We start from the raw sequence: 12,537 nt of genomic DNA, 5'->3' as shown, positions 1-12,537 counted from the left end.
TAAATCGACTCAGAAAGTGATTCTGAGGCGATTGGTATACTTTAAGGTGGGTCTAAGACCAATATTTTTGGCCATTACAAACTTCAGCACAAACGCATAATACCCTCCCCACAATAGTGGTGTAGGGTATAATAGAAAAATAAAAAGGGCCCATTTTGAAAAATAGTCAAAAATGTTTTTGATTAAAAAAAAATCAAAAATGTTTCATTAAGTTTTTTAAATTTTTTTATTCGAAAAATTGCATAAATAGCTATCTATCTATTTGGGACACATTTTGCTAAGAACAATAGGTAATAAGTTACATGGATGAGAAAAAACACTTGCATGGCCAAAATTTCAAATTTTGACCGCCTCTAACTTAGAAAGTTCACAAGCGATCTTGTTGAAAAATTGTGTCTGAATTACTATCCAATAGAACTAACAAAAGTTGGTTCACTTGACATGAAGTGCCCCATAAATTACTTTACAGTTATTATATCCTACACCACTTTAGTGGCGAGGGTATATTGGATTTGTGCTGATGTTTGTAACATACAAAAATATTTGTCTTAGACCCACCTTATAGTATACCAGTCGAGAATCGTTTTCTGTGTCGATTAAGCTATGTCCGTCCGTCTGACTGGCTGTCCATGTAAACCTTGTGTGCAAGGTACAGGTCGCACAACTAAGTTTTATAGAAGATTGGGCCCCATTTGACCCTAGCACCCATTTAAAGTCCCCTTCAGAAAATTACTTGAATGTCCCAAATTAACTTATAAACACAAATATCGCGATGAAATTCAGCACAATAAAATATTATGTAAATATAAATATATTTACAAAATTTTATCGGGCTTGGTCCATATTTGCCCTTAGCCCCTATATAAGGCCTGTTTCAGAAAATTAGTTTTTCATCCATAAATTGCTTAAATGTATCGGAACAAGGCACAGTGGGACAGTATGAAATTTTTTGGAAATAAATCTGGAATTTCTAAACGGCTGATCCGATCGGTATAAAATTTGGCGTGAGCGTAGCCAAGGAGTATTTGAGTTTAAGTTTTGAAGATGAAACCTGCAGATGCCCCAAAGACGGCGCTGTGGCGGCTCAAAGTAGGGTACCTACGACATGTAAAATTTTAAAACTCGTGCCATTATTAATAATAATATTGATATTGATAATAATAATAATAATAATAATAAGATGAATAATTTAGTAAAATTTAATCTTAATCACAATATATCAATTTATATAATACCTATTTTTACACTTAATTTATGAAATTTTTAAATTTTCAAATATCTATACTTTTATCCTCCTTATTCTTCACCTTTATTAGCTGCTTGTTTTGTCAATCCTTTCTTGGCGTTATTAGATTCAGCTACTGATTTCGCTGCTGGCTTCTTTTTTGGCTTTGGAAAGCATTGAGCAGATGCAGAAAATATTTTTAATTTGAGTCTTCCATCGACAAGCGGTATGAAAGCATGGTATTGAGCAGTGCCATCGATTGTTACCGCAGCATCGAATCTGCTCTTTAGTGTTTTCAATGTTTCCTTATGATCCTCTTTGCTACTAAAAACTATTTTAGTTTCATTACAATAATTCTTTGCCTAATGGAATAAAGCAGTCGCATCTAAGATGCGATCTTGATGAGAGCACTGGAGGTTATACTTCGCTGCATTTCTTTTGAGGTTTACTCCAATACCATCACATGCTCCTTTACCATGAGCAATAGGATAAAAATGCCACTCAGCTGACATTCCTTTTATTAGGGTCAAGAAGGGCTTACATACTAAAGTACCAAATGTTACAAATAATAATAAAAATAAACCACCATATAACCTACCAGGCAACTTCTACCTCTCCACCACTTCTTAAAGTCAAATGTCATAAAATAATAAATAAACTGGTACTTCGAAGAAGGGCCATAAAATATTTCCACTTGATTCCAAAAATTTGTTTCTGGGGACCTGATATTTTAACAATGAAAATCACGTGCGCTGAAAACTACCTTTAGGATTGACTAAAAAAAGCCGCACGATACAAAACTCAGACAAATTTTGGGGGTGGAAAATTAATACCGGTCGGCCTCATATTGCACCCTTGAGTTACACAATATTTTTTTGATAGATATCCCACTTGCATCGCACTAAGCGACCATATAGGTCGCTTAGGAAAAGACTTAAGCTTTCTTAAAAAATAAAAAGGGCCCATTTTGAAAAAAAGTCAAAAATGTTTTTAATTTTTGAGATTTTTGAAAATTTGAGTTCGATCGGACTCTAGTAATATGTAATGTGTGTTTAAGTGATTTTCTGAACCGATCGTGAACAAATCTTGAAATAGAATTTTTGTATACAAAACTAATATTAGTGCCAAATTTTGTACCAATAGCTTTATTTAGCAATGAGTAATGTGCGTTTAAGTGATTTTCGTAAAAGGACTTTGTTTGGGAGCTATGTCCAATTATGTATAGTAGTGGTCGAAACATTCGGATCTGAATCTAAATTTTACATTTTTATTAATTTATTTTTAAACAGTTAATATTACTTTATTAAAATAAGTATAATTTTGAAGATTTGCTTTAGAGTTATTTATAAACTCTCAATAGTTAAAAAACTAACAATACTGATATTGCAGTTTTAGCATGTTTGGGAACTGCTGAAGGACAATTAGTCAAAAAAGTCCTACTTTTTCTACCAACTAGTAAATTATTTACTAGAGGTGTTTCTTACTTATTGAGAGGTCTTTCTTACTTATTGTTACTATCGATACCTTATTTGTTCATTAAAAGGCAAATTGTTAAAAGGCAATTTTATGAATAATTATTTTTGAAATATTTTGTTACGAAAGCTGTATAAAATGCTTAATACGGACTTGATATTTATTTAATACCAGGCCATTTATAGAAAATATAGGTCCTCCCTATTTTCAATTCTATATTTAATTTAATTGTAATCGAAAGTTACTATCATATTGCAAAACTTTTTTGTGTTTAGAGACTTATCTGAAATACAAGTAATATCAACATCCTCATATAAAATAATTTTTTTCAAACTTATTTTGAGAGAAACTTATTTTCTTTTTAAGTGTATAAATAATATTGAAGTACATTTTCACATTTATACTAATTTTAATAAATAAATATTATCTATTTAATAATAATCAGTTTTGTTTTGACCACCACTGTATATAAAGACAAAATTTCAAAATTCTGTATCTATATCATTATTTGGTAATGAATTGTGAATCTAAGTGATTTTCTGCAGGGGAACTAGTATGAGAGCTATGACCACATATGGACCGTTCGTAAACCAATTTTACAGTGTAATTTCTGTATATAAGAGCGATATTTTTGCTAAATGTATGAATATACGTATTTGGTAATGAGTTTTAATGATTTTCGGTAGGGATCCTTGTATGTGAGCTATGACAAAGGATGGACCGATCGTGAAAAAAACTTTGAAAAAAATTTATGTATGTGAAAATAGTATTTATTAATGGGTATCATTATTTGGTAATGAGTTATGCGATTTTAACTGTTTTTCTGAAAGGGACCTTGTATGGAAGCTATGATCAATGTTATGTGCGTTTAAATGATTTTCGGTAGGGGACCTTGTATGCGAGTTATGACCAATTATGGACCGATCCAAAAAACTTGCATAGTAATATTTCTGTATATAAGAGAAACACTAGTACCAAATGTTATATGGATATCTTAATTTAGTAATGAGTTATGTGTGTTTAAGTGATTTTCGGCAGGGGACATTGTATTGTTTCTGAAAAAATTTATTTTGTGAAATTTTGTGAAGATGTGATGGAAGTTATTAAAAAAACCATTTTCCATATGAAATTTACTAAAATTACGTACATCAATACCAAATTCCTGGGTATGTCATACAATTTATATGGCTATTTCATCTTTTTATACATTTTCAGTGTATAATTCAGATAATTATTGAAACTAATTTAACTAGATTGATAGATTCCATCTATCTATCTATCTATCTATCTATCTATCTATCTATCTATCTATCTATCTATCTATCTATCTATCTATCTATCTATCTATCTATCTATCTATCTATCTATCTATCTATCTATCTATCTATCTATCTATCTATCTATCTATCTATCTATCTATCTATCTATCTATCTATCTATCTATTTATCTATCTATCTATCTATCTATCTATCTATCTATCTATCTATCTATCTATCTATCTATCTATCTATCTATCTATCTATCTATCTATCTATCTATCTATCTAAATTTTGCACAAAGGACTTTCATATTTATCTGAACATTTTTGGGAAAAAAGCGGACTTTCATCAAGGGGTGGCTTGGTACCCCAATACGAATTATATAGAAAAATTTGATACTTACTGTAGAAGCTACAATCTTAAATTTTTACATGAACAACTTGGACATCCATGTGAACATTTAAAAAAAATTGGACTTACAATGATATTATTTACACTTCTCATAGCTTACATTAAAATCCTTATTAACTTTCAGAAAAATTGACAACATACAAAAATTTAAGTGGTATCTCCCATGTGTAAGTGTTTTTATTTTTTTGGTTTTAGGGTAGCAAAGCACACTGGGTATAGCTAGTAGTATATAAAGTTCTGATACAATCTAGCCATGTCAGTCCGTCTGTCTGTTGAAAGAGAGAATACACACATGTATTCTCTATTGCTTCAGTTTATTTGATATTGAAAATTGGCAATATGTTTTCACTTAGCTCTTATACAGTTTATGCTGGCATAACGTACTGAGGATCGTTCCAAAATTGACCCTACTCTTAATATAAGGTGCCCTTCAGAAAGTTACTTTATCATTCCTTACTGGTTTATAAATAGCGGCGCAGAGATGGAATTTGACATAAAGCGGAACGACTCAGTGTTCAACGAACAACGGCCAAGGATTGTCACTTCGGGAACACCGACATTACACGTATGTATTCGCTGTTCTTCTTTTTATACACTAAACCACTTTAGTGGTGCATGATCATGAACTTATTTTGGCAGAAATTAAATGCACTTAAAATGCATAAGAGCAAAAGAAATAATGCACTGGGTACAACCACTAATTACATAATAAGAAATAAATTGTGTCCGACCGAACATTCGGGTACGGGTTCGGAGTTCGGTAAAAAGTGAGGTTCGGCAAATGTTCGGTGTTCGGCGAAATTTTGACCGAACACCTTACGCCGAACTTTTTATAAAATGTTTATTTATCATTTTTTTATATCATCAAAAAGTTTTAAAAATGCTGAGCATTTGTTTACAGAACTTATCATACGTCCTGGCTGTACAATAAATTTCCGATTTCAAAGGTACAAAACGCCTTTTCAGCTGAAAAAATGAACTGTTTTTTTTCGGCTGATTTGAAAAACAATTAACCAGAAAGTGATTAAAAAGCTAAGAAAAGTAAAACATTAAATTTGAATTATCTAGTTTCGACTATAAATCTTTGATCTCAATTGTAAAATTGAAATTTTCTAGGTCCTCATTTTTAAACGATCTAGACATGTTAGTCAGACAGTCTCTTAAAAGAACGATAGGACCAAAACTATTGTTACAGATTGATTGGTATTCAGAATAATCAAAATCGGTTTACATTTCGACATGGCCTCCATATAAGGTCCGCTTTAGAAAATGACTAACGTTCATAACAGGCTTAAAAATACTATGAACCAAAATTTCATATAAATCGGCAAATTGAAATTTGCGAATTGTGTTAAGTATTGTAAGTATATTATCTTTATATTATATATATTTTTAATTTATTTAGAAACTGTAATTTTACTGATTCGATAAAATTTATTTTGATTTCGATCCACATTTAAAAAGAAATTTTGATCACCTTGGATCATAATATGATAATGTATAACAATATTATGATAAATACAAAAATATCACGATACAATATTTTGACAGTATTTAATCATAATATGGTATTTTAAAATTGTTACAATAACGATAATATGTTTATACCACCATCATAATTTTAACCACAGCCATGTTTTTCTGTGCGTGCTCTTACGGAGAATTATATCATTGTCAATGAATCGTTTAAAAAACCAATAATAAAGGTATTAAGATATATGCATTTCACAAAAATAGTTTATTATTAGAAATTTATCGTGTTCGACCGAACTTTTAAATTTACCGAAGTTCGGGTTCGGTGTTCGGTACCGAACGAAATTTTGAGTTCGGTCGGACTCTAGAAATAAATAAATAAATAAATAAAAAAAAAATTATAGTCGGTCGAGGTCGACTGCTACAAGAAGTAAAATGTGAATTAGTTTTCATAATAAAACATTTAAGTCGAACCTTGCCTCAAATTTTGAAGGGAGCTTTTTAAAGAGGCTAGGGTCAAATTATAGAGTTCATGAGGGTCTATAATTATAGAGTTCATGAGGGTCAGTATAGTATATAAGGTGTGTTTCAGAATTATAAGAACACTTTTTATTATAATATTTTTCCTTAAAAATATTTAATAAATTTTATAAATTATTTTGGAAACATGATCATCTTTCAACGTGCTTTTCATCGATGTGCAATTTATCTCCATTTCTTTCGTAATTTCTAATATTTTTTAAATAACAAGTTTGTCTGTGTTTCAAAATTATAAAAACACTTCATTATTTTTTAAAAATTAAACACAATTTTAAAAAATTATTTGGTAATTCGGACTCCCTTATATTTTAGAAGATTAAATATTCCAGAATTCACACTTTTTACTAAAGTTTTTATTATATTTTGATCAATATTTGATGATTCCTGTGAAATTCCATTTTTTCGTAAATTAAGGCTTTCGTACGTTGATTTCCTAAGCAAACTAGATTGGGTTGTATTCCCTAAAGACTTTCCGTGGACTTTACATCTAGTTAGCACTGCTGACCACTCTAAAGCAGGTGTATTTTTGGTGTTAAACCAGTTTTTGAAAAATCTTATGTTGGGTATAAAGCTTTGAAGTAACATGATGGGGTAGTAACCGCGGAACTTGCATTATTTTTAATTATTTTGAATTATTTATTTCTGAAATTGTCCTCCACACTGTTATTTTAGGCACTGAAACGCCAATCTGAGCTTTTATATTTAGTAAACTCAAAGTTGAATTGTTCTTTTTTGCGTATATTAGGGGTATTTTTCGCTGGGAAAGAGTTTTCTGACATGCTGATCACTTGATTTGTGCTTAATTATCACGATAAATAAAAAAATAACAACTTTCTCAATCCTATCCAATTTCTGAGCAATTTGCCTAAATTTCAAAAGTTGGTCTTTTATGGCCGAAATTTTACCTTTTGCAGGGTCAGAATGAAAAAATCTACATGGTACATCAAAGACACAATTTTTTTTCTTTATTTTAGGACGAATTATATGCAAGTTTTTTGGCCAACTTAGTAGGCATAATTGGTTTTTATTGATTTGGTTTTATAATGTGGCAACCCCTTTAATATTAAAATATACAATCAATTTATCCATTTTATATAAATCAAATATTTTCATAAAAAATAAATTTAATTTTGCTTTAACTTTTGATAAAGAAAGTTTGTTTTAAATAATAAAATAAACCTCTATAATTTGGTGACCCCGAAATGCCTACAACACGTTCACCTATACGTGAATCTATTGGAGATTCAAGTTCTGGTAGTTCTCAAGAGAGGTCCGTCTTGGATCAACCACATGACAATGTAAATGTTCCAGAAATTTCTGCAGCGACTGCAAACGTACAGAAGTTGCCTCATTTCTGGTCGGAGCAACCCCATTTATGGTTTATCCAAATCGAAAGCATTTTCTCCCTAGCTCATATAACAAGAGATGAAACTAAATTTACCCATGTAATTGCGAATTTAGATCCAACATATCTTAAGTTTGTGGGAGATATTTTGGTATCACCACCGCAAATCGGAAAATACAACGCAATCAAAGAGCAAATGATGAGATACATTTGCTGTTTCTGAAGAGGCAAAACTTAAGAAACTTTTTGGTGGTTTAGTAATTGGTGACCAAAAACCGTCACATTTTTTGCAGTCAATGAAGGCTCTTGCAGCTGGTAATAATATAGGGGACAATGTCCTTAAAACATTATTTTTAGATCAACTGCCAGACAACATACGCTCAATTCTGGTTACAAGCAACGCAGATTTACCAACTATTGCACAACAGGCGGATAAGATAATGAATATAGCATATCCTCAGGTATCTGCAATATCACCTACAGACAACATTATTCAAGAAATTTCAGCTAAAATTGAAGCTTTGGAAAAGAAAATTGATTTATCTTCCAGGAGAAGTAATTTTCGTGAAGACAGTAACCAACGACGTCGCAGCAAAAGCCGTAATAGACGAAGTGGTTGGTGTTGGTATCATAGTCGCTTTGAAGATAGAGCCGAAAAATGTATACCACCATGCTCTTATAATCAACAATCAAAAAACTAGAAGTTGTTTCGGACAATGCGGCATCCGAAACAATGTTGCCAAAGACAAGCCGCCTACTTATAGCAGATCGCGTCACAAAATGGAATTTTTTAATTGACACAGGTGCAGACGTGTCAGTAATTCCTTATTCAAGAAATATTATAAAATCAAATTTAGGTTGTCCACTAAAACTTTATGCTGCAAATGGCACAGAAATCCAAACATATGGTACAAAATTGTTGGAGCTGAACCTTGGATTAAGGCGGTCGTTTCGATGGGTTTTTATTGTTGCGAATGTTACTCGTCCAATTCTTGGATCGGATTTTTTAAAATATCACCACCTTTTGCCGGATCTTCATAATCGTACGTTAATAGATGGAAAAACTTTGATGAAATCATCGGCACAAATAACTCAATCATCATCTACCACGATTTCTCATATTATTAAAGATGATTCTATATATCAGAAATTACTTCAGGAATTTCCTGATGTTGTGAGCATTAACTCATCACTTCTAGCAGCTAAAAACACTAAAGCGTTTCATTTTATTGAGACAACAGGAAGACCTGTGACGGCAAAAGCCCGACGATTAGATCCTAAACGCTTGTCAATTGCAAAGAAAGAGTTCCAGTTTATGTTAGATCAAGGAATAATCCAACCATCGAAAAGTGAATGGTCAAATCCTCTTCACATGGTACCAAAAAGCAACGGAGACTGGCGTCCATGTGGGGATTACCGTTTTCTTAATCAAAAAACGGTACCAGATAAGTATTCGATTCCCTTCATAACAGATTTTAATTATAATTTAAAAGGGTGTAAAATTTTTTCAAAACTGGACCTTGTACGTGCTTATCATCAGATACGAGTTAATCCTGCTGATGTACCAAAAACGGCGATAATTACGCCCTTTGGACTTTTCGAGTTTCTTAAGATGCCTTTTGGACTCAGAAATGCAGCTCAAACTTTCCAACGCTATATGGATGAAGTGTGCAGAGGATTAAATTTCGTCTTTGTTTACATAGACGATGTTTTAATCGCTTCAAGAAATGAAGAAGAACATCTTTCACATCTTCGTTTATTGCTAGAACGTTTTAGTGAACATGGAATATTAATAAATCCTGGAAAATGTACATTTGGTGTAAAAGAAATCAATATTTTTATGCGTTGCAAACATCAGCACAAACCCAATTTACCCTCCCAATTAAAGTGGTGTAAAGTGTAATAAATAAATTAATAAACCAGTAAGATAGTTGTATTCCAGCTATACCCAGTGTGATATGCTACCCATGTTTGTTTCTTATGGAAGATGCCACACAAATTATTGCAAGTTTAATTAAGATTTTAATGTAATCTATTAGCCCATTCAGACCAGGTCGAAATTGTGTAATTTGGGCTCGAAATATAGGAAATCTTACCTGTTTAGACCAATGTTTTGGACACTTAAACGGATTTAGCTTGCAAGAAAAAAATTTTCTTCAGCGTAAAGTTACAATTTTTAAGCATTTAATAATTTATTACCTAATTAATATGGGGGATCCAAAATCCCCATATGAAAATTCTTCCTGTTTTCTACAACATGTTCAGATAAATATTGAAGTTCTTCTTGCAAAAATTTAGTTTTATTTGTTTCCCTGATAAACGAAATCATGTATAAAATTCATTTGGGATGTCCGTTCCCCACATTGATAATGTGCCCATTTATTACCCAAGATGTTTTCCTACATAGATCCTACAATTCTTGGTACCTCCCGTATTTAACTAAATACAAAAAATCGTTTACCTCAGAAACTATTAAAGCAAAAATTCTAAACTTTTGCACTAACAACTTTGACATTGGTGAAATAAATTAGGGGTGGGAAACTGATAGAGATAGAATAATCAAATTTTGCACTAAGAATTCTGACATCCATGTGAATATATGAGTAACTAGCTGTGTGTACCCGTCGTTGCCCAGTTTTCTTCGAAAATTAAAAAGAATAATTTTCTATCTGTAATGACTATACTTTTGTTTTAAATAGGTGTCAAAAGTTAGCTTATAACGATAAAATAGTTATTATATTTTTCCGCATTTTGTTTAATACTTAAAGTCAGTTTCTGGACCAAAAAGTCCTTTAAAAATTTACAAATTAATAATGAGTTTAAATTAGGAAATTTTGACCAATTTGTAGACAAATTTAAGAAACTTTCTTCGAGAAATTATACTGAAATCAATTCATGGTAGGGAACTAAGGACACTTTCAAATTAGTTGTTTTAATTTTTCCACGTGCAGTAGATTTTAAGAACTGTTCAGTTTAAATTTGGTCACACTTTACTTTGAACTGTAGTGCCCCTGGTGTAAAGAGTCAAAAGGCTTCGGGACATTTTATTAACTACAAAAATACCTACAATTAAACAACAAAAATTTCAAGCGATTTTCTTGCTATTTGAAAAATTACATGCAGTTACTCTGAAACGATTATGAAAAATTCTGGACAAAATCATGAAAAATTTGAGCTCATTGCAAGATTTCAAAATTCTTAAAATGAACAAAATTACTGTCCTTGGAAAATATGAATAGTTCTTGATTTTTGACAGAGAAAACAAAACAACTTTTAATTTGACAAACAATTTTGAGTTGTAAGAGTAAAACCACCGTTTTTGTCTCAACATTATTTCTCAAATTCATCCATTTATACAAAAGTATGTTTAAAAAAATTATTTTTATTCATTAGCTTTTATGCATCCACACTTGTATATCGTTAGATATACAAAAGACATACCCAAATAATTTTACTTATTAAAATATCCAAATCTTCCTTCAATTAAAAAAATTTCGGAATTTGTTAATGGTAAATGGAAAATGTGTACTGGAGTTATTCAAAATCATTATTAGATTTGAAAAGCTTGCAATAAATACGGCGCTACACACGAAAAAGTTATGCAGAATATTTGGTGGATAATTTTCTAAAAGTATAAAAAGATATCGAAAGATGAGTTCATCCAAATTTTATATGAACAATGCTTTATATGCATCATTTGAGAGGTCTACTTGTTTATATAAGATTTGCAAAAGAGCTGTCTTTCGGGACACTCTAATGAGTAGTCTTCATGGTTTTTTAGATTTGAGCTGCATTTAAAAAATGGCAACTGAATTTATATCAAGATAATTTTTTCATGGTATATGTATTTAACTGATCACAGATTTTTATTGTTATCTCGATTTAACAATAAATTTATATTTTATATTTTTGATATAAAACTCGATTTCTATGGAAAATATTAGAGATTACGCATCTTTATTGTTTTCTCGAATTGAGAGTTATTTAAAGTAAATTTTTAAAGAGTTATATAAAAATAAATTTTAAGGGGAGATAAGAATGATATGATCATATCATTTACCCTATTTTGGGATCGTGGGAAACTACAACTAAACTCCAGATCAAAAAGTTGATTCCAAAAATACACTGTATGTTGCCAAATTTCTTGAAAATCGGTTTATATTTAGCCTAGAAATTTGGTGTTATAGCTGGTATTCTAAAAGTTAACATAAAAATATGCGTAGCATCCAATCAATAAAATATAGAGTCTTTTTTAACTTCTGAGGTTACAGCTATTAACATGCCGAATTTTATGTAAATCGGTTTAGTAGTTATGTAGTGAAAGAGTAAAAAGAGTCTCATATTTATTATTAAATACATATTATACGTTTTGAAGATGTAATGTTTCGTACTGTTCATGAAAATCGGATCAGTAGTTTTTTGTATGCCTGAACTTAAATTTGGTTTAATTATTGTTTTACCAAAAGTTGGGGTAAAAAGGGGATTGGCGTCCAATCTATATCCTGAGGTCAGACATATTGGTGTACCAAATTTCATGTAAATCGGTTTAGTAGTTTTCTGTAAGTCTGGAATGGAAAATTTGTATGACAATTATATAGAAAAAAGTGAGAATAAGAAGAATCGTGACGTCAAGTCATGATTTTATATGTAGCATATTTTCCACTTTCGAATAGAACTATTAGTGTTGTAAATGTAATGTAAATCCGTTCAGTAATTTGTCATTAAAAGCGTAACAAACAGACATTTTCTCTCATTTAATTATAGGATAATATATAGGTAAGGATAATTTAATAAAAAGTGGGCGTATAAA

At 30.9% G+C, this 12,537-nt stretch overlaps 1 protein-coding gene across 1 annotated transcript; it reads left to right on the top strand.

The window, feature by feature from the left end:
* Nucleotides 1-8,023: 8,023 nt before the first annotated feature.
* LOC124419197 lies at nt 8,024-8,428 on the top strand. Its single transcript, XM_046947809.1, has one exon. The coding sequence runs from the start codon at nt 8,024-8,026 to the stop codon at nt 8,426-8,428; it is 405 nt and encodes a 134-aa protein (XP_046803765.1).
* Nucleotides 8,429-12,537: the final 4,109 nt, after the last annotated feature.

This window comes from Lucilia cuprina, chromosome 4 (genome assembly GCF_022045245.1).
Source record: "Lucilia cuprina isolate Lc7/37 chromosome 4, ASM2204524v1, whole genome shotgun sequence".
NCBI classification, from domain to species: Eukaryota; Metazoa; Arthropoda; class Insecta; order Diptera; family Calliphoridae; genus Lucilia; species Lucilia cuprina.
This window is presented reverse-complemented; position numbering and strand designations above follow the sequence as displayed.

Excerpts from the sequence above, each read along its gene's own strand:
- LOC124419197 (XM_046947809.1), top strand. The coding sequence starts at position 8,024 with ATGAAGGCTCTTGCAGCTGGTAATAATATAGGGGACAATGTCCTTAAA.